At 44.4% G+C, this 22910-nt stretch overlaps 1 protein-coding gene and 2 long non-coding RNA genes across 6 annotated transcripts in view; 2 read left to right on the top strand and 1 right to left on the bottom strand.

Annotated features, from left to right (window-relative positions):
* HUNK (hormonally up-regulated Neu-associated kinase) overlaps window positions 1–22910 on the bottom strand; it is a 105365-nt gene that overhangs the window by 11637 nt on the left and 70818 nt on the right. The window contains exons 5-9 of one of the 4 annotated variants that reach the window (XM_082459768.1): window positions 22028–22155; window positions 13752–13887; window positions 9187–9349; window positions 5234–5317; window positions 328–375 (exon numbers count right to left, since the gene is read on the bottom strand). In XM_082459768.1, the coding sequence (XP_082315894.1) occupies window positions 328–375; window positions 5234–5317; window positions 9187–9349; window positions 13752–13887; window positions 22028–22155 (559 nt within the window). The remainder of the gene's footprint in view (window positions 1–327; window positions 376–5233; window positions 5318–9186; window positions 9350–13751; window positions 13888–22027; window positions 22156–22910) is intronic. The other 3 variants (XM_082459769.1, XM_082459771.1, XM_082459770.1) reach the window with 3 other exon arrangements.
* On the top strand, window positions 386–9180 carry LOC309659771. The gene is made up of 3 exons (XR_014262950.1): window positions 386–1355; window positions 1397–5110; window positions 8596–9180. It is a non-coding gene; the product is annotated as an uncharacterized lncRNA (long non-coding RNA).
* LOC309659772 lies at window positions 13895–22733 on the top strand. Its single transcript, XR_014262951.1, has 2 exons — window positions 13895–21720; window positions 22293–22733. It is a non-coding gene; the product is annotated as an uncharacterized lncRNA (long non-coding RNA).

Raw genomic sequence — 22910 nt, 5'->3', positions numbered from 1 at the left:
AGATGCTGCGGTGAAGGTATATGGTAGATATGACTGCCGTTTAAATTGGTAGGCTTTGAGTAAAGCAGATTAGCCTCTACAGTCTGGGTGGGCCTCGTGCAATCAGTTAAAGGCCTTAAGAGAAAAAGACTGAGGTGTCCTGAGGAAGAAGGGATTCTGCCTCCAGAAGACATGGGGATGAAGCTGAAACATCAGCCCTTCCCTGGGTGTCCAAGCATCTCACACACACACACACACACACACACACACACACACACACACACACACCCCATTGGTTCTGTTTCTCTGGAGAACTGACTAAGCCATCATAACCCCCCCAGTTCTTACCTGCACAGCGTGAAATTCCAGGTCTCTTGTCCAGGTGCCCAGGGAGGCCTGTAAAAAGCAGCATTTTTCAACAATTCAAGAAGCTGCACTTGCTGTTTATTTCCTAAACTCTACCCCCTCCCACTTGCAGCTCCGGTTGAGGATTCTCCATTTCAAAGTTTATAGACAAGAAACCAAACTGTCGTGGAAGCAGGCAGCAGATGTCCTAATGCCTGCCCTGGATAGATTTTCTAGGCAAGATTTTTATTGAAGTCTAGGACACATAACACAGAGGTGCTCCGATGATGAGTAAGGAGTTCAATACGTTTCCTCAAACAGCAAAAACACATCGAAATGGCACCCTGATCAAGACACAGAACCCAGCTGGCACCTGGAAGTCCCTCGTTCCCAGCATCCTCTCCCTGTCCCCAAAGGTAACCACTGTTCTGATTTCTAACAATTCAGCTTGACCTGATTCCATACTTGATTTTAAAAATTTGTACAGATTTTAAAATGACACAAAGAAAAATCATTGTAATATTTTACCTTTAAACTTAGAGTCTCCGTTATGGGTTTAATTTTATTCCCCCCAAATTCATATGTTGGAGTCCTAACCCCCAGACCTCAGAATGTGGCCTTACTTGAAGACAGGGTCAGGACAGGCCCGTCACATCCTCTTTGAAGCTTGGGGGAGGGGGGAGTGTGAAAGTTTGCTCTCCTTTGCCTTTGAGAAGAAGGAGTGTTGGTGTTACCTTGACAGAGGTAAGCAAGTTAAGATGAGGTCATCAGGGTGCGTTCTAGTGCAATGTGACTGGTATTCTAATAGAAAGGGGGAAGTTGGTCACACACACACACAGAACGCCATGTGAAGATGAACGCAGAGATCGGGGTGATGCTTCTACAAGCCAAAGAATGCCAAAGATTGCCAGCAGCCACCAGAAGCTAGGAGGCATGAAAGATTCTCCCTCACGGCCCTCAGAGGGAACCAATCCTGCAGACACCTCGACCTTGGACTTCTGGCCTCCAGAACTGGGAGACAATACACTTCTGTTGTTTAAGCCACTCAGTTTGTGGGACTTTGTTACGGCAGCCCTAGCAAACTAATACAGTCCCTCCGCCACCCCTGCATAACTTTTCTTCCAAAACTGCAATGTTACTTTGACACTACAGAGAAGCCCTGCTAATTCTAACTTACATTTTGCTACAAATTAGCATTATTCTTCAAGACTAAACAAACTTGGCTCCTGGCTCTCTACAGCTTTAATAAGCCAGTTTAGAAATGATGACTGCTCTGCCACCACCCCCATGGTCCCCCAGGGCCTCTGTCTTAGGAAAAGGAATCTCTGGGGCACATGCCTAAGGTGAGACAAGTGTCCCACTTTTCCAGACATAATCTCTGCCTGTTACAGGAAGAAGAGGGGGAGAAAGTGGTAAAGTCATAAAATGACGGCACTGTAGTCCCAAGAGGGAAGTTTTTTCCACTTAATTCAGCTCCTCTGTCTCCTTGGAGAAAAAGAACCAGGATCGAGAAGAAGAAAGAGACCATCACTTGCCCTCAATGCCCGGACATGGCCCTGGAGCCGCTCCCCAGCCAGCTTGTGTACAACCTTGAACTTCATTCCACGGCTCCGGCTCACAACACCTCCCTCCCCTGCCACTTGGCCGCTTCTCCTCCTGGACCAGCTGATGGCAACTGGGAAGAGCCCCACAGAGGCTCTGAGTGGGCTTTACCTGGAAAATCTGGCTTCTTCCAGACTTTCTCACCACTTTTTCTAACTGGCCCCATTTCACTTTCTAGGTTCCAACAGAGAGGAGTTGCATCATCTAGTCAGAGCCTGTAATTTAATTAGCACAAGTATCACTGCAGTTTGGAGAAAACAAATGGATCACAGAAAATTGAAATGCTATCTTCCCATTAGCATTCCTATTGAAACCCTAACCATTAAATATTTCGACAAATGTTTTAAAATGCTTACTATGTGTTTTCCGGGCCAAATGAAATAATCAGCTGAGAATAATAATCTGGATGAAAAAAAGAGGCCCCTTTCCCATTGCGGTTCTGACACTTAACACACAAGCAAGGTCGGGTACGAGGGCAACCAAGGACATGGGCGTCAGCCAGGTGGCTTAGAGGCTGCCTAGGGCACACACATAGGGGCATGCGGTACATCTAAGTTTCTGTTATTACCTGAGGCCCTAAACAGTCAAACCAAGAGGCAGGGGAGCCTACCAGTGAATTCAGTATCCCCTGGACCCCAGCCGAGGTACCCACCCTCCCCGCAAGTGACTGTAAGAGGTCCCTCCCTGCCGCAGGGCATGGCCATCAGGTGATGATAATTCGACTTGCACGCTATGGTGCAGGTGGTCCCCTACTTTCTAGGTGTCCCACCTGGAATGTTCGACCTTCCCCAGATGCTGGCCCAATTCTATTTTCTGAGACTTGGGCCAAGGTCCACTTGATTATTTCATTTGCTCATTTAGCAAATATGTATTGAGCCTCCACTGGGTGCCAGGCATTGTGTAGGTTCTAGGGACACGGTGAGGAGCAAAAGTGACACCGTCCCTGCTCTTAAGGAACTCACAGTCCAGAGTGGGGAAGAGACGATAATCAAATAATCCCTGAACAGACAGAACCCTGCCAATGGGACAAGCCCCAGGAAGCAGAATGTGTGTGACAGTGTTTACTGGAGGGATGCAACCCAGTGGCAGAGGTCAGAGAACGGCAGGGGTCCACGAGGACATGACCCTGCCATGGGATCTGAAGATACACATTAACTCAGCAGAGAGGGGTGGGGAGAACATTCTGGAAGAGAGAACAGGGTGTGCCCAGCCCTGGCAGCCAAGAGAGCACAGAGTCTCAAGGCCCATGGGACTGAGCACAAAGCAAGAAGCAGGGCTGTGTGTGGGGCCCGGGAGACAAGGCTGGAGGAGCTGGCAAAGGCAGCTCAATCCGGGACGTGGTGGCCCCGTCACAGAGTTTGCCTTCCAGGTTAAGGAAGTCTTTGAAGGTTTCAAGCAGGGAAGTGACATGGTCTGACTTGAGTGTGAATCGCTCGCTCTGGCCGGTGTGTGGACAGAGCGCCAGGTAGTCACGGGGAAGGAGCGGGACCAGTTAGGAAGGAGGCTGCCGCTGAGGTCCACGCAAGAGGTGATGGTGGCTAGGATGGGGCGGATGGAGAGTGGAGGGGTTGGAGAGCTTCAGCAGTCAAATCAGCAGAACCTGGCGACAGACTGGCTCCCGGGGTGAGGGAAAGGAATACAAAGGTCTTCCGGGTTTCTGCCCTGTACTGAGGGTGGGGCTGCCATTTGGAGACAGAAAATAGGGGCCAGGGGTGGGGGGAGATGGGGGAGGAGAGGTGGGGCTGGTTCCAGGTGTGCTGGATTTGAGACGCCTTCATTCACGCAACAGAAGTTTCAGTAAGCAACTGGCCGGAGGGGTGTGGAGCTCAGGGGAGTCTGGCCCTACACCGTCTCTGCTCTCCCGCTCCCAGCCCTAGAAGCCATGCGTGTGCTTCCCGCCCAGCCCCAGACCGCGCCCCCCCGCTGCCCCTCCAAAAGCTCATCTCCGTCCTCATCATGCTGGTTGCCTCACAGCCAGTCTCAGAGGAAGGAGGCCTGCAGCCTGGGGTCAAGGCTAGGGCCCACCCTGGCTGCTCTGAATGCATGCCCTTCCCCACCCATCGCTGGAGTTCCTTCCTCTGCCTCCCTGCCCACCTGCTCCCCAGCCCCTCTTCACTGCCAGCGGCATCGACGGAGAGGTCTATGCTCACGGTCCTCGCTCCCCCAAACCCACGCAATCTCCTTTCTGCCTTCTCCACCTCCTCCAGGACAAGAAACTGCCCAGCTGTCACCACTGGCTGCCTTATACTTGACCTTTCCCATGTCCTCCCTGACATCCTTCCCTCCTGGGTCTCCGGCTGCCCCGTTATCTTCGCTAGCTTCTCTGTCATCAGCGTCTCCTTTTCTCTGCTTCCTTAAATTGTGCCATCCCCCAGGCTGTCTAGATTGACCAGCCTCGCCCTCCTCCTACGGCCACCCCACGCTACCCCAGCCTCGATGCTCAGGGGTGGCTGCATTTGCACGTGGTGCCCGGCAGCTCAGCAACCCCGTCACCCGTGTCACTGGGTTGGCCTGGGCTGTGTCCCACTTGCTTTCTGCTGCCGCCATGGAGCGCAGCCCAGCTCGTTCCATATTCCATGGAAAATCACTGAGAAGACAGGGGAGCCCCACTGGACAAAACAGCGAATGAGGAGTCCTGGTGGGGGGACCCTTACCCTGTGCTCCAGGCCTTGGATCTCGAGTTCCCAGGCACAGTCTCTTAACAAGCATGTATTTGGGGTCCAAATTTGGGACAATATGATACCAGTTTTTACTCTGAAATCAAAGAATCTTGGTATTTTCTCTCAGGTACATTCTAGGTAGCATCAAGTCACCAGGGACAGCTGACTGGAAAGGCTTTTGCTCCAGATACTTTTTCCTGTTCCTCACTGTACTTTGTTCTCCTGATGCCAAGTGTTACATACACTTATATTTTTCAGCACCTCGTTTTTACCTTTTGGAGATCTGACAGCGGATCCAACCTTGATTCCACTGGGAACCATTCAGGGAGCTTTAAAAAATACTGACCCCCGACCTCGTTGGGGATCAAGAATGGATCGATGGAATCAGTCTGAGGTACAGCCTGGGCATCCAGATGTTACAATGCTCCTCAAGGATTCCACTATGTGGCCACAGCTGAGAACCATAGTCTAGAGACTGAACGATGGTGGCCCCGCTGTAAACCATTTCTCAAAGGCTCAGTTAAGTAAGTATTTGTCTTTGGCTACTTCTGTGTCCCACAATAATTGGTTTCCTTTCCCCCCTTCCCCCCAGAATGGAAATCCACTCTTCCTAAGAGATCCTGGGGTTTGCTCTGGGGGCCACTCACCTCATAGGGCTCCTTGGTGGGCCTGCACTTTTCTATCTGGTAGAGCTGGGTCTTGTAACAGACGCTGTCCTGGATGTCGGATTTCTACCAGAGGAGAAGAGAAAAAAAGCCTGGCTTAACTCACAGGAAATAGAAATGTCCATTAAGCATTCATTAATTTTTAAACCAGTGCTTGGCTGAGAAAGGGCAGAAAGTGGTTGGCAAGGCACTTAATTGCAGTGCAAAGCCTCATCCAAGGACGGAGTGTGGGGAGAGCCCGGGACCCAGAATCAGGTGACCTATTTCTGTTCCTGGCTCTGCCAGGAAAGGGCCAGGTGACCCTGGGCACATCACTGCTCCTTGTTGGGCCTCAGTCCTTTCATCTATGCGATGAAGACCACTCTAAGACATGAAAGCAGAAACCAAGTATGTGACCTGGGGAGAATACCTTATTTTACTGAATTACTGAATGGGATACAGATGTTGCTTATTTAAAAACAGCCCTAAAATGGATAAATAACAAGGACCTACTGTACAGCACAGGGAGCTAGATTTAATATCTTGTAATAACCTATAATGGAAAATAATCTGAAAAAGAATATATATATATAGGTATAACTGAATCACTTTGCTGTACACCTGAAACTAACACAACACTGTACATCAACTATACTTCAATTAAAAAAAAAAGCCCTAGTTCCTGCCCCCTGCCCCAATAAATGTCACAGCAATTCATAATATAGCTTAAAGAAGAAGACAGATAACCACACCTAAGATGATCTAGGGGCACTATTTAGGTGTAATCCTCTCTGGCGACAGGTGAAATTAAATGACTGATTAATTTTTCAGCCAACAAATATTCACAGAATGCCTTTACAGGCTCTCCAAATTAAAATCCACGCTTCTAGGTTTTAGAAAGAGGAAACAAGAATCAAGGGATAAGGGGAGAAATGACAAATAATTAAGTTACAATATTTTACTTTTTAGTTCACTAGTTTTGCTTTCAAAATTATACACGGCTGTTAGTAATTGGTTAATGATAGCCAAAACTGGACCAGTGCATAGGTGCAATTAAATTAGCCTTGTGTGGAAATTACTGAGTGGACCAGCTATGGCTGTCTGTGGGGAATAATTCATTCTTAAAAGCAGCCACCCACCTAGACACTGGTTCTCACACCAGCTATGTCCTATGATTTAAGGTTTAAGGGTGAAACAGACAATAAAATAAGAGAGAACCTTCTCCAGTTAGAACTAAGTTAGTTGAGTTTCCAGGGAACTTCTCAGTAGACAAAACCACAGAGCTTTGCAAACTGCACCATTTGTAACCCTGATGCTGGGCAAACACAGCAGATGGCAAGACATCCAGAGAAGGCAAGACATGCCCTGAGAGCTTCATACAAATGTCTCTTACTTGGGATTAGCCGCGTGATTAAGAGTGTGAGTAACCAAAGTTTGCATATGTAGATGTGGAGGTAGACATAAGAAAGAAACTAGGGCTTCCCTGGTGGTGCAGTGGTTAGGAATCCGCCTGCCAATGCAGGGGACGCGGGTTTGAGCCCTGGTCTGGGAAGATCCCACATGCCACAGAGCAACTAAGCCCATGCGCCACAACTACTGAGCCTGCGCCCTAGAGCCTGCGAGCCACAACTACTAAAGCCCGCACACCTACAGCCTGTGTTTCGCAATAAGAGAAGCCCTCACACCGCAACGAAGAGTAGCCCCCACTCGCCGCAACTAGAGAAAGCCCGTGTGTAGCAACGAAGACCCAACACAGACAAAAATTAAAAATATAATTTAAATAAGGAAAGAAACTATTTTAAAAACAAAAGCCCCTCTATCTTATTGATCAGTATCCAGAAAACTGGTTCTGCCAAAAGAAGAATGTTTGAATCTGCTAGCTTACTCAGGAAAGTAGAAATGTCATCCTTTAAATATGTGAAATCATAAACTTTACAGTCAGTTTCATGGAAACATTTTTCAAAACTAATTTTTGAACAACATTCATCATTTCAAAAAGAAAATCAGCGTGTGACCCTCCTCTGTTCCTTTTACTTGAGAACTACTTGTCCTTAGCATGGTGGTTCCTAAATGGTGTGACCTTGAGCCCATATGAGTGAAAAAAGTTGTTAGCAGGCATCTACAATATGTGCGCATTTATTTATAAATTATAAGCATGTACTGTACTAACATATGTACATTATAAAATAGGCAATAAAATAGGAATTTAAAAGGATAAGATAAGAAAGAAATATAGGACATATGGTCTTCTTATAAAAGAGAAATGAGAAATGGCTTCAAGTCTAACATGTCTTTTAAGCTCATCATCATAGGTGAACAGAGGACCTCTGTTCTCTGGTGTGAGAGAATTTCTTGATCCCTCCTATCACATAATAAAATGATATAAATAACATACTATGTATCAAAGGTCTCATCTTTCTGAACTCCACTTCTCTCCTGCAGTAGCTTTCCTGTGACCGTGACACTGGCTCTGAAATCCAGCTGCATATCTATTCCCTTCCGAAGTTTCGTCCCATCACTGCTTCTGGAGCACGTTTTTTTTTCCCCATAAAACATTGCTCTTATTTTTAAATGCCTTTTACTATAATGTTTCTTCTCATGTACATCATTCCTTTGGTGGCTCACCAACAAAAAAAGTTGTTCTGTGGATAATTTCCTGTTGAAGCCAAATCTAGGAAATACCCTAAGCTGAATCAGCTTAGAAACATCTATACTTTTGTTCCATTGTTTAACAAATCTCCCGTCAAGCTTCTTCATCTATTCGGCAATGTTTTCTAGATGTCTCCCAAATCCACTTGCTAATAAGAGACACATTCTGGTCATGCTGTCTTCTGGGCATCATTTTGGTCATTTTCTCCCTCATCAGGGAGAATATATCATTTCCCCAACTATCGGTGAATTTTCATCTTTAGCTTTAATGTAGAAACCTCATAAAAGGTTTGTAAGCCTATTGTTTAGTGGAATTTTGTGGGATACTGGGCTATCACATGACTTTAAATAGCACCGCAAAACTCTAGAAGTTCCTCTTTACGTTCTGGATTCTAAATGTCTTCCTAACAGTGATGACCCCATACGACCTGATCTCAAGGTGCCATATAGGCAAGGTGAAGATCATCTTTCAGGAATGGGTATGAAATCAAATTTCAGATGGGCTTCCTGACAGTTCCAAACTTCTCTGGCTGACTTCCTGTTAGATCTGGTCAGTCGTCACCGTTCTGAGTAGGAGAAACAGAAGGAGAGATATGCACAATCCATCTGCCTGTGATCCAGTTTTCTTTGCAGAATTCTTTTTTATCCATTGTCCATTTGGAAAGAGTTGATTTCGTCAAAACTAGACACTGAAGCATGTAAATTCCCTCACTCAGGCACGTATGAACTTCATGAGGCAGAAGGATGAAGGTGACCAAAGCATGAGGGTACCATGGCCCAACACAGGCTCCCAGCTCTACCTCCTTCATCTTCAACACACGCGACACCTGGACTATCTGATGCCCAGACTGAGTGAAGGGGCCAAGGTTTCACTTTTGTTTTCTAGAGAAGTAAATGTAAATAGTGGCTTTCTCATCTACCATGCTTTAGAGGTGAAGGCTTGAGGGGCTCTGCTCCCCAACTTTTATGATTACACAAGCCCCAGTGCATCTAAGTGGGGACCCCAAGGAGCCGAGAGAAACAGAGTCAAAAAGGCAACAAGAAGCTGAAAGGAAAAGAGGCTTGAATCTCTCACGAGCCTGCCCAGAGCTTAACTCTGTGGGAGAATATTTTTAAAACACCTCAGATAAAAAGCGCTCCCTGAGAAGCAGGTTTTGCTACTATTTTATCCCACCTTCAGGAAACTCAGCCTCACATTAGTTTCAATTAACAGCTCAGATCAAGTGTCAGTAACTGGGAAACATTTCAAATGTCAGAGCTCGTTCTTCCACAGAGAGCAGAGAAAACCACCGCGGGGCTCCACTCACCCCTGACAAATAGCGCTCGAGCTTCTTGTTTAAGAGGAAGTAGATGGCAAGGATGTGGCAGGCGCGGTTGGAGAGCACGGTGTTGATCACGTCGCTGTTCTTGTAGCCCAGTTTCTCCGTCATGTGCAGCACCACACTCGGACTCAGGTCTTCCAGGGAAATCCTGCGGGGCAGAGGGACAGAGAGCCAGTCACCTCTCCACTGTCGCTGAGAGGCTCCAGGGCCTCCTTAGCGATGGTCACAAACATGACAGCACAGAAACCGCCCCCCCAGCACACACACGGGCCCCCTCATGGACAATCAGTCCATGCATACACTCATTCGTTCACTTGACTTTTTATTATGAAAAGTTACATATACAGAAAAGTAAAGGGAATAGTCTAATAGCCTCTGTGTGTACCCAATTCCTGGTTGAACCAATTGTTAACACTTTGCCTTGCTTTCTTCCTTCCTTCCTTCCTCCAGCTCTCCCTCCCTTCCTTTCTTTCCTAAAGTATTTTAAATCACAAACATCATGACATCTTTTTTCCTAAACACCTCGACGTGCATCTTTAAAAACCAAGGACATCTCCTGTAGAACCACAATACCATCAACACAGCCAACAAAATTTTAGTAATCTCTTAATATTCTCTGATATCTAGAATATATTCAAATGTCCCCAATTGTCCCAAATTTCTTTACAATTTGACATTTTTTCCTTAAAATGTATTTATTGGAGATGGGGTGGAGCCCACACTTAGGTTGGGTGGAAGCTGAGTTGGGAAAGGAGGGTATTCAGGAGCCAGCCCAGAGAGTGTTTAAAGGAACAACGTGAGTTCACAAGTTCACAAATAGGGGATTTGGGGCTCAGCTGTAAAGTAAAGTGCTCTCAGAGGACAGGTTAAAGCGTCTACACAGGAGTATTATGAAGATAAACTCCTTGGGATAAAATGCCAAAGAAATGAATGCCAGGCATTCATTTAACCACTCATTCACTCATTTCGTTCATTCAACAAGTCCCTACCTCATGGAGTTTACATTCCAGTGGGGAAGAGAGAAAATAAATTCATTTATTCTTCATGACAGTCTTATGAGTAGGTACCGTTACTATCCCCATTTTACAGATGGAGAAACTGAGGCCCACAACAGGGAAGTAACTTGCACAGGGACACATAGGCAAGAAGTGGCAGCTATGGGGAACACAAAAACAGACTGAGGGGCATAGAGAGTATGTGTGTTGGTAGTGGAGGTGTGTCATCAGAGAGAACGTGCTACAGTCCTTAAGACAGATGCAAATACAGTACTCTGTGAGCGGAAGGCGAGCACATCTGGCTAGAGAGCTCTGTAACCACCGCCAAAGAGTCTGAAGACATTTCTGGTGGAACCTCAGAACCATAACACTAGGAAAAACCACACAGTATAACCCCATAATGGTGCAGAAGAGGAAACCGACTTGCCAAGTTCACAGGCCCGTTAGTAGGGGCAGCAAGGGCAGACCTAGGTCTGTTGACCATTGTAACCTAGGTCAGTTCTCCCTCTATTTGGCTAAGTGCCGTCCAAAGAAAAGGTGCCCAAAAAACCACAAAGTCTGCCTTCCTCACTCCTGTTGGCTACAAAATCACAAATTCTAGAAAGCAGGTTAGAGTATGGTTGGTGTGATTAATGGTTAAAAATAATAACGTTTGTTTAAAAAGGATACAATTACGTGAAGATTGCCACAGCACTTAACACAGAAAGCACAACTGTTTGAAACTATCTGGTAACAACCACGTGCCAGCAGCCCTGCCCTAGGTCAATGACACCACTGCTGCTTGACCTCACTCCTGGCCAATGAGATCACTGCCCTGACATTGGCCAATCAGACCACAGCCTCATGGCCTCACCTCCCAGCCAATCAGATCATGATTTTTGTAACCCTCCCCCCCCACCCCTGGCCAATCACCCACAGCTACACACGGATGGCCCCGCCCCCTACCAGGAGCAGGCCCTGGAAGGGAGGGTGCCCTGGGTGTGGGGTGCCAGCGGGGTGGGGCTGGGGGTGGAGGAGAGAGGAGGAAAGTGAGCAGGGGGAGACACCTGGTCTCTGCCCTTTGTACCTGCTGTCTTCCAAAACAGGTGAACTCTGCCAAACGTAGACTGTGGACTGGCTCTTGACTGAGAGTAATATTTTAAACATTTTCAATAAGCAATGCATGTATTTAGTGCTCTCCTGTATCAGTTGTTGAACCTGTGTTATCTCTCCAAGTTTCTTTCTTTTTTTATTTTATTTATTTTTTTATACAGCAGGTTCTTATTAGTTATCCATTTTATACATATTAGTGTATATATGTCAATCCCAATCTCCTAGTTCATCCCACCACCAACCCCTCCCCCCCGCCACTTTCCCCCCTTGGTGGATAAAGAAGATGTGGTACATATATACAATGGAATATTACTCAGCCATAAAAAGAAACGAAATTGGGTCATTTGTAGAGACGTGGATGAGTCTAGAGGCTGTCATATAGAGTGAAGTAAGTCAGAAAGAGAAAAACAAATATCGTATATGAACGCATATATGTGGAAACGAGAAAAATGGTACAGATGAACTGGTTTGCAGGGCAGAAATTGAGACACAGATGTAGAGAACAAACGTATCCCTCCAAGTTTTGATGATATAGACAATGGTAAAAAATGTTCCAGAACACTAGGTATAATTTTGAGTAAATTTGCATTAAATCCAATTTTATTCCACTTTGGTTTAATTCTGTCCTGTGAACCAATGACCTGCTTTCCCTCCCACTCATCTCCAGAGCTAACTGGAGGTGTGGGAGAGTGTCCAGGCCCAGGCAGGGCAGGAAGGAGGTAGCCAAGGTCGGCTCTAAAAAAAATGTCTGCTCCCAGAACAGGGAGGGGAGGCTGGCACACAGCAAACATCTGTGACCGACTGGCATGAACATTCATCATAAAGAGTTTACATTTAAAGACATTTTCCTCTTGCGTCTTGGGGATATCAACCTGGAGGCCCAAATGAATTAACAGAAGGCTTTACAGAAGAGTGATATAAAACACAGGACCTTTTTTTTCTCTCTTTCCCAGACGTAAAACATTGACAACATCTAAAATAATTAAATCTGGGGCTATGAATGTCGGGAAGCTATAAAATAGACTTTATAAAGAAAATATTCCTTTCCCTGGTCACATGTTCTTACTCCCTTCATCTGTGTGCTGGTAAAACCAGAAAAATAATCATCAAAAGCACTTTTTTTTTTTTTGCATCATATATTTTTCATAATAAAGACTGTAAATAACACGTGTCTTTCCCAATAGTTGAGATTTCTGGTTTCATTACTTAAAAACTGGACATTGATTTGCCTCGAGTATAAAATGAGTAACGAATCTTACCTAAACAGAAGCTATTGAGCTGCTGTTTTCCTTAATATACAAGCTCTTAACCATTTTTACAATCTACCCAACTAGATCATGTGCAGCCTTTATTGCTTTTGACCAAGTCCAAATGCAAAAATGACCAATCTGGCAAAGCCAGTATAGGTTACTAGAATTTAAGTTTTAATCTACAAAAGCCTGTTTATAAGCTACAAAATGAGATGCCTGGGCCTGAATCTTTGTGAATGAAGATGTGGTCAGCAAGCAGAGGGGGGTGGGGGTGGGGGAGGGACTGTATTTTTAACAGCGGCTTCACTTCCTTTAACAGCTGCTGCATTGAGTGGATTGATTCTGCTCATTTAGACCATGATTACATTAGGTTAATGACTCATTTGGCTGCCACCAGCGCCTCCTCCTTTACAGAGAGCACACCTGGGCGTGCCAGGCAGCGTGAGCCCTGGTGATGAGGTACGGCCCCTCGGCTTTGCTTTCCGTCTCACACTGGGCTAATATTCCCGGTGTCTATTTCAGGTACTAGCCCAAGTCGAGCCAGCACTGGAAACCAGCAGTCTATTTCCAGGTTCCCTTGGTAACCTAAGTAACCTAAACTTTGTTTACATTACCTCCCACAAGTCAAACGCTAGAATTGTAGATGACAGCTATCTATGGCCATGGCGAGTGCAAATGTGGCCCAGTAGCCGGGAGGCGGGTCCAGCACTGTCCACCCACACTCCCTGAAGTTCTTCTAGACCTTCCTCCCCAAGACGGAGCTCTGCCTGCCCATATCATTTGGAGAAGTCAGTGCTGCAACTTTCATTCACACACACTCAAACACAAACAGATACACTCACAGACACACTCAAACACAGACATACACACACACACACACACTCACTCAGGTCATAGCTAGTCTACACGGTCCCTTGCTGTGAATTAGAAAGAGGTGCTGCTCTGGAAAAACGCAGGTTTGATAAGGGGAGTGCGGCCTGATTTCAGCGCCCACACGCCCTCCGCCGGGCGCCCCCTGCAGGGCGCGCTCTGCACAGCCACACGGGCCGGCCCCGCCTACCCTCCCTCTTGTGTGCGGAGTGGGGAAGGGCAACCAAGAGAGGCGTGGCCTTTCCTTGAATCACGTGTAGCTTCCTCTCCAGAACCATTCAGGGGCTCGTAAGACAGGCCCCATCTTGCCCGAGGAGGAGTCCCTCTGTGTGCACTTGATTACCTGTTGGGATAGGTGACATTGCATGGCACTTTGCCCATGTAATTCTCATTAAGCCAGCGATTCGCCAGTGCTTGCTGGATATTGGGCCTCTTCACAGGATCTGGTTCCAGGAGAGAACGCAGGAAGTTCACGGCTCCTGTAAAGGCATTCAGCAGAGAACACGCATGTGTTACAGGCTGAAGGAAGACCCAGGGCAGGGGACCCACCACACCTCCTGAGCCACTGCTGATCTATTTTCTGGATCTCTGGGTGTCATAAGTCAAGAGTTTAAGATATCTGTCCAAGAGGTGCACCTGGAACACGGTAGAGCACGAACCAGCGCGGGTCTCCCCACATCCTGTACTTCCCCAAACCACCTGTGGTCTTATCTTATGGTCCACCGCTGTGGTTTCTTCTCTGGTCCACTGCTAAAGGTGAGCCAAAGAGGGATAAAAGAAAGTAAAAAGACAGTGCTTGATCTCAAGGTAGGTTTTGAGGAATATATATATATATTATTATATATATAATATAATTATATATTTATATATTATATATATACAAATTCTTTTCAGATTCTTTTCTCTTTATAGGTTATTACCAAATACTGAGTATAGTTCCCTGTGCTATACATGCATCCTTTAAGATTATAACAATGGAGACAACTACACAACATGGGAAAATACGTTTATAATGCACATGAAGGTCACAGGCTCCAAAATTGTTCAGCAGGAGAATATGCAGGTCCTCATATGGACAAGGAATGCCAGGGATTCCTTCAAAATGAAGATGGTCTGTCTTGCTTGAGTTTTGGGACCAGGATATTTTCTTATTTATACTCATTTTATGAAGCATTGTGATATTCTCCTTGCAAGAGAAAAAAATACTCTTTTATGTAGCTTTCTACATGATATCCAATTTCCAATATACCAAGCAATAGATTCCGGAAAATAATCTTAATTTGCTTGGTCACCAAACTTTTCTATCTTCTCTCCAAAGCTATTTTTCAGTTTTCTAAGATAATCTAACTTTTCAGTGATAAGTCATAAAAATTCTCACTTTCTCACAGGCTTTAGTTGTCATTTCAAAAACTGTCCTTTACAGAATGATGAGTGTTACTGTCAACCATTTTTCACGGGGTAAAAATGAAGCCATCAAAAAAGGAGCTAACTCTGATGCCAGAATCAACCCAAAAGAAATAACCTTTGCTAGTTCAGGACCCCAGGTAACCTCTCCAGGTGGGTTCCCACACAGTTGATGAGGTCACCAGAAGGTCATTTCCCTTTGAGAACGTTGTGGGTAAAAATATATGGGTAGATGCCAGAACAGTCAATGAGATACATTTACTATTCTAAGGTTTATAGCTGGGTCTCCAAATAAAACTTTTCTAAAATGTTCTTCAATGTTAGTGGGGCTCCAAAAGAGGGGTTCCTCTTGTTGGAACCTCTATCTATCTCCCTTCTCTCACCTCCCCTATATTGTAAGATCATTTATATTTGCTTTATCAGGGGCATCTATTGGTCAAAGAAAAAAAGATGTGAGCTTAATGAGTTGAAACGGGGAGGCTATTCAGTAAACGATGTTCGGTTTACAGACATCTCTGTTGCTTACCCTCAAAGGACCTGAACAGCAACCCAGGCTTTCTCAGAGTATGATTAACCAGAAGAGCTAAGAACAGACTGGATGCGTGTTTTTGTTCTATTTTCAGAACAAGCGCTCTGCGCCTTCACAAATTGCTGATGAGCACGAGTAATTTTAGTTCAGATCTCTACTGGTGAATTTTCTTTCTGTGGACATCACAAATATTGCCTTCCTATCCAAAAAGGACTTTGAAAACATCCTTAGAGCTCTTTGAAGTTTGTGTTAGGGTCTTGACTATCCCTCTGACTCATGAGCAAAAGGGATTAAAATATTCTCCACTGTCCTGGAAAGCCATGGGGGGCACAGCCATGCATCCCAGCCCGTCTTCTAAGCTAGCGCTTGGGGTCTCCATGCGGGCTCAAGCGTAGGGATGGCCCACACAGGGCGCGCTCCCTCTCTGTGCTCCATGTCACAGAAGGTACACACTCTTCCGGTGCAAAACCTGTTACCTCCACGAGCTGCAGCTTTCCAAAGTCTGGACTGGCTTGTGTGAGCTCCTGACCCTGTGCCTAGAGAAAGAGCCACAGGAGACAGATGAAGCCATCAAACTTTTTGCTCCAGTGCAGCCCATGGGACGCCAGCTGGGGTCTCCCACACCTGAAGCTCCTTCCTCATCACCTCCCAGGAGAAAGCAGCAACAACAATTATTTGACAGTCGAGGCTTCTCAGAAATCTTTTTTTTCATATATATGTGTGTGTGTGTGTATATATATATATATATATATACACACACACACACATATATAAAAATATACGTATTCTTTTTCAGACTCTTTTTCATTATAGGTTATATACAAGGTACTGAATATAATTCCCTGTGCTATACAGTAGGGCCTTGTTGTTTATCTATTTTATATATAGTACTATGTATCTGTTAATCCCAAATTCCAAATTTATCTCCCCCCACCACTGCCCTTCCCCTTTGGTAACCGTAAGTTTGTTCCCTCTGCCTGTGAGTCTACTTCTGTTTTGTAAATAAGTTCATTTAAATCATTTTTCTTAGATTCCATATATAAGTGATATCATATATTTGTCTTTCTCTGTCTGACTAACTTCACTTAATATGACAATCTCTAGGTCCATCCAAGTTGCTGCAAATGGCATTATTTCATTCTTTTTTTATGGCTGAGTAATATTTCATTGTACATATATACTACATCTTCTTTATCCATTCATCTGTTGCTGGACATTTAGGGTGCTTCTGTGTCTTGGCTATTGTAAATAGTGCTGCTGTAAACAGTGGGGTGCACGTATCTTTTCGAACTAGAGTTTTCTCCAGATATATGCCCAGGAGTGGGATTGCTGGATCATATGGTAATTCTATTTTAGTTTTTTAAGAAACCTCCATACTGTTTTCCATAGTGGCTGCACCAATTTACATTCCCACCAACAATGTAGGAGGGTTCCTTTTTCTCCACACCCTCTCCAGCATTTATTATTTGTAGGCTTTTTGATGGTGGCCATTCTGACCAGTGTGAGGTGATATGTCATTGTAGTTTTGATTTGCATTTCTCTAATAATTAGTGATGTTGAGCATCTTTTCATGTGCCTGTTGGCCATCTCAGAAATCTTAACTGGCATTGGCTCAACCCTCACAAATCCTAACACCCCACCTTCAGCATCACTTCAGTGACTTCATGGTGCAAAACCCTCTAGATCTGAACTGAGTGTCTGGAATGTATTCTAAGTGCCATCATTGAGGTGTAGTGATGAAAAGGTAAACGTGAAAGCCATGAAAGGCATTCACAACTCTGTGATGTACAAGCACCAACAAGCAGAAAGAGAAACTGTCTAGAAGCCAGAATTGGCAAGATCCCAACAGCTTAAGCTTTCAGACTACGTGGTGGAGAAGAGAGGCAATCTTCAAAAGCGTGCAGAATGCACTCACAAGGGCAATAACATTGTGCTCTTTTTCAGCTCAAATTTGGCAAAAATTATTCCAACTTAGTCTTAAAAAAGAGTGCTATTATACAACAGACGTGGAAAGATCATTACAAGCATGAATGATAGGGGACTACCCTGGTGGCACAGTGGTTAAGACTCTGCGCTCCCAATGCAGGGGGCCCGGGTTTGATCCCTGGTCAGGGAACTAGATTCCACATGCATGCCACACCTAAGAGTTCGCATGCTGCAACTAAGGAGCCCACGTGCCACAACGAAGGAGCCCGCCTGCCGCAACTGAGACCCAGCGCAACCAAATAAATATTCTCAAAAAAAGGATGAATGATAGAATCATCAAATTAATAAAGATGTGTTAGTGAGACACAATAAAATGGCATATCCTCAATTTGGACGTTTCAATTTTGATATCACTCAAAACATGAGGACAACAGATAAAACCACCAAATCTGGGGTGGGGAGGGGAGCGGAGGCACCTTATACTGAATAACATAAAGAAAGATAGGGAAGCAACCCAGTATAGTAGGGAAGTTCAGGTTTGGGGGTCAAGCAGATGCAAATTAAAAACCAGAGAAGCTATATGACCTCACCGAGACTCAGTTTACTCCTTAATAAATTGGGAATAATAGAACTTACCTTACAGAGTTGTTTTGAGAACAGGAGGTACTATGAAAAGCACTTACCGATGGCCATTCAGTAAATGGCAGCTACTCTTGTTACTGTAAGCTAGTATTCTGGGATGTAAACAAGGCAGTATGATACAGTATCACAAATGAAGGTGAGCCAGGCACGGTAGAAGGGAGAAGTGGTAAACTCGGGGTGCAAAGAACAAAGGGTTGGAGAAGCAGGGGGCTGATGGAAGGGCAGTGGCTGATCCCCAAAACTGAAGTCATTCCCTCTGTAAAGAAGATGACCTGAGCTTCCTCAGCAGCTGGGGCACAGCTCTGGGCCCTACCACATCGAGCCAGATCCCATATCTGAGTAGTCAAATGAATCTATGAGCTGCCTTCCCAGGCCACACACTTTAACACAAGTGCCAGAGACTTAGATTCCCGGAGCAACTACTATGTGCCAACGCTATGTTTGGTAACTGGCACAAAGGGTTAAAGCCCAAGATGAGTAGATATACACACATCCCAATGGTAAAAGAATAAAAGGGGGAGGGCAATGTCCAAATTCCTTAATTGTAAAATCAGATATAGAAATGCACTTCATGCTTGTTCATGCCTCACCAGTCAAGACCACAACATCCTGTAGGAATGTGAAGATCTTTAACAAGCACACACAGAGCTTAAGGCCAAAGTCAAAACTGTCTGCTCAGCGCAGGAGCTACGTGAGGTTGGACCCCAACTCCAGGGATGCTGACATTGCTTGGAACATTTCTAATTTTTCTTCTGTGGAATTTCCTTTGGACTTTTTTTTTTGTTGTTAACATTTTCAGGGGTGCAACTTTTACTTCTTTAAGGGTAAATTTAATTGTCACAATCAGAAGACACTTAGAGCCTAGCCTACTAAGGCCAGATAATAGTATTGGGGGTAAAAACAAGTTTGGTTCAGAAGTAATGAGACTGATTTCCTCGTGCTCTTACTCTACCTTTCCTTGCCCTGCTGCCCGACCCTCCTCAGTGACGATGGCAGGGACCACTGCCCACCCCCCACCCCCGCTCCTCCTCCTACAGCCTGTGGCTCACACTAATAATGCTGTTTGATCAACGGGTATTTCTGGCTTTCTGCCTTACAGATATATGGTAGGGTTGCACTTCCTCAGTTCCTTTAGCTGGGTGAAGCCATGTGACATGTTTTAGAAAGTTAGGAGTTATGAGTGGAATGTTGGTGGAAGATTTCACTGCTGATAAGAGACCTTCTAGATTTCTCTTTCCCTCTGCACGGATCAGATACATTTGAGATGGTGGCTGCCCCATTGGTCTGGGACCCTGACTAACTAGAATGAGCAGAACGCTTTGACCTTTGATCCAACTCTCCATAGACATAAAGCAGGAATGAGAAATGAATCTTTGTTGAATTCCCTGGTGGTCCAGTGGTTAGGACTCTGTGCTTCCAATGCAGGGGGCACGGGCTCAATCCCTGGTCGGGGAGCTAAGATCCCGCATGCCACATGGCGTGACCAAAAAAAAAAAAAAGAGAATCTTTGTTGTCTTATGCCACCGAGATCTGGGGGCTGTTTGTTACTGCAGCATAACCTGGGCTATCCTGACTAATACAGTGAGAAGCAGCTCCAGCTCTTTAGGGTTTCACTGGGATTCAAAGTGAACACTGTCTGCTTTTTCCAGGCATGAGGATACAAACAACCTCCTATTGTTCTTTGTATTGGGCCACTTAGGACAAAACAGGCTCTGAATCATAAGAGGAACTTCAGAATCACTCTGAAAGATGGCAGTACTTATGACTATATAACCCTTAAAGAGACTACCTTGAAAGATTGAATTTATTTATAAACATTAAATCTTTTTTGTTACCACAATGAGGTATCATTAGACCCCTATCAGAATGGCTAAAATAAAAGGTAGTGAGAGTATCAGATGCTGGCAAGGATGCAGAGAAACTGGATCACTCACACATTGCTAGAGAGAATGCCAAGTGGTACAGCCACTCAGAACAGGAGTGTAACAGTTCCTTACAAACCAAATATGTGCTTACTATACAACCCAGCGATTTCACTCCTAGGCATTCATCTCAGAGAAATGAAAACATGTTCACACAAAAACCTGTATATGAATGTTGACAGCAGATTTATTCATAGTAGCTGGAAACTGGAAACAACCCAATGTCCTTCAACGGGTGAATATTTACACTATGGTATATCTATACCATGGACTACTACTCAGCAAGAAAAAGGTACAAAGGATTGATACGTGCAACAACTTAGACGGATCCCAAAGGAATTATGCTGAGTGACAAAAAGTGATATATATAAATATACAGCATTTTTGAAAGGACACATGGTAGAGTTGGAGAACAGGTTAGTGTTTGCCAGGGGTTAATTAGGAGGCAGGGAGTTGGCTGTGGCTACAGAAGGGTAGGACGAGGAATCCTGGTCATGGGACTGTTCCCTATCTTGACTGTGTAACTGTCACATGACTCTGCACATGTGATGAAACTGCATAGAACTAAATACACACCAACACACACAAGTGCAGGCATATCTCAGTAAGCTCAATGGATTCTAACAAGGTCCTGGTGGTGATATTAAACTACAGTTACTTAAGATCCTACCAATGGGGGAAACTGGGTGAAGGGTAAACATATCTCGCTGTATGATTTCTCACAGCTGCATGTGAATCCACAATTACACCACAACAAAAAGGTGTTTAAAAATTGTAATTGGTTAAAAAACAACAACAACAACAACAAAAACCTATCTTTATTCTCTATCCCCTTATCCTGGTTTATCTTATTTTCTTTAGAGCACTTAAACTATTAAACATCACACGTGTTTGTTTATATGTTATTTTTTTTGCCTCCCCTGCTGATATGTATGCTCTATATGGGTAGAGACTGTTTTATCCTCCTGGTGCCTAGAGCATTCCTAGCACAGAGTTGATGCCCAGGACATATTCATGGAATAAGTGAATTAATGTGAAATATGGAATGAATGAATGAATGTGCTTTCATTGCAGCACTTTCAACATTTCAGAAAGCTCTAAAACATAAATATAACAATTCAATCAACATTTTGCACATTTTCTAACTCCAGGAGTTATGGCTCTTGGTGCAGAACTATTTCTTTTACAACGACAGAACTGTGTAACTCATCTTTCCAAGTACATAATGCCGCCTTTGCTTTCAGCCTCCAGAGATTTGAACCTCCCCAGCAGAGATGAAAGTATGAACCGAATTAGATAATTACCTATAAGAATGCATTTCAGCTTGGGTGCCATTTGGCAAGCATTAAATTCCGGGTCAGGCTCATGGATGCTTTATAAACTCAAGAAAAAAAATACCTGATAGTAGTCAAACAAAAATGCTATATTTTAACCATGTTTCATACATTGGAATTAAATAATTACTCCTTTTTTCTTTTTTGGCCACATGCCTTATCTTAGTGAAGCTGAGTTTATTCTAAGGAGCCAATTAAATGACTGTCAAGGCCAAGCCAAGGCCAGGAACTTGAAGTGAATTGTGAAATAAACCAAAGAACAAACTGTACTAATCTGCTGGATCTGAAACCAAACCTTAATACGAACTGTTTACTGAAACGTGAACCAGGTAAAGTTGAGTGTAGTTTCCAAACACACCTGATGATTCAGTCTAATCAAGTAACCAAACCTATATATATTTAAAAGCTCCTGAACAGGCTCAAAAACTCACATTGCTAAACAAATCCCAGACCAAAGTTGAATGAAACTAATATTTCTTTACAGTGACTTGACTAAGGAAGACACAATAGAAATGTGATGATCAACATTCTTTTCAAAGTCAACATGATACTATGGTGAGTTTTAAAACACACCAGCCTGAAAGTATTTTTCCAAGGGACACTATACGATCCTTTTGATATGTGTATTTTGTGCAGAAGGAGGAAGTTAGGGGTTCAGAATTACAACGGAAAAAGAAAGGATTGAGGAGAGTGCCTCCTTAGAGATGGGAAACCCAACCATTTTTTGTGACTTAGCTTTAATACTAGGAAGAGACCGAGTGCAAGCAGAGGGTCGTCCTAACTCCAGTGCTGCAAAACAAACACTGCTTCCGGTGGTTAGAATGCAGCCCTGGGCCCTGAATCGGAGTGGCAGGTGCGTTACCTGTGGAGAGCTGGGTGGGAAGGGGGTTCATTTCCTTGTCCACCATCTTCTGGTACAAAGCCCTCAGGCTAAAGGGCTCCACCGTGAAAGGCAGGGTCCCGGTCAGCATGGCATACATGTTCACACCTCTGAAAAGAGAGACACCAGAGCATGAGACCAGAAGAAGACCCCAGGGAGAGGATGGCAAAGAGGGCGTGGGCTTGGGGAAGCTGCAGTCCTGCCACTTTCATGTCCACCTCGGTGCTCCTTCTTGGTCATTTTCTAGAACACTCAGCTCTGCTCTGAAACAGCGAATGTGAAAGGCGTGGGTGAAAGCACAACTCTGACGATGTGGACAGGCAATAAGAAGAGTTTAAAGAGCTTCAAGACGATACAAATGAACTTATTTACAAAACAGAAACAGATTCACAGACATAGAGACTTACGGTTACCAAAAGGGGAAGGGGGGGGGATAAATTAGGAGTTTGCGGTTAACAGATACACACTACTATATATAAAAGTGATAAACAACAAGGACCTACTGTATAGCACAGGGAACTCTACTCAATATTCTGTAATAACCTATTATGGGAAAAGAATCAGAAAAAGAATGGATATATGTCTATGTATAACTGAATCACTTTGCTGTATACCTGAAACTAACACAATATTGTAAATCAACTATACTCCAATATAAAATTAAATTTAAAATTAATTAATTAATTAATTAAAAATAAATAAATAAAGAGCTTCAAGAGCTATCCCAGTAAGGAGGGGAAACTATGTCCCTTCCTTGTGGAAGGAAGTCTAGACCAAATGATGTCAAAAATACCTGGGGAACCTCATGTAAATGCGAACCTCGAAAAAAAGTAGGTCTGCCATGATGTGGTTTTCCAAGTACAGT

Source organism: Balaenoptera physalus (assembly GCF_965194825.1).
Source record: "Balaenoptera physalus genome assembly, chromosome: 4".
In the NCBI taxonomy this organism is placed as follows: domain Eukaryota; kingdom Metazoa; phylum Chordata; class Mammalia; order Artiodactyla; family Balaenopteridae; genus Balaenoptera; species Balaenoptera physalus.
This window is presented reverse-complemented; position numbering and strand designations above follow the sequence as displayed.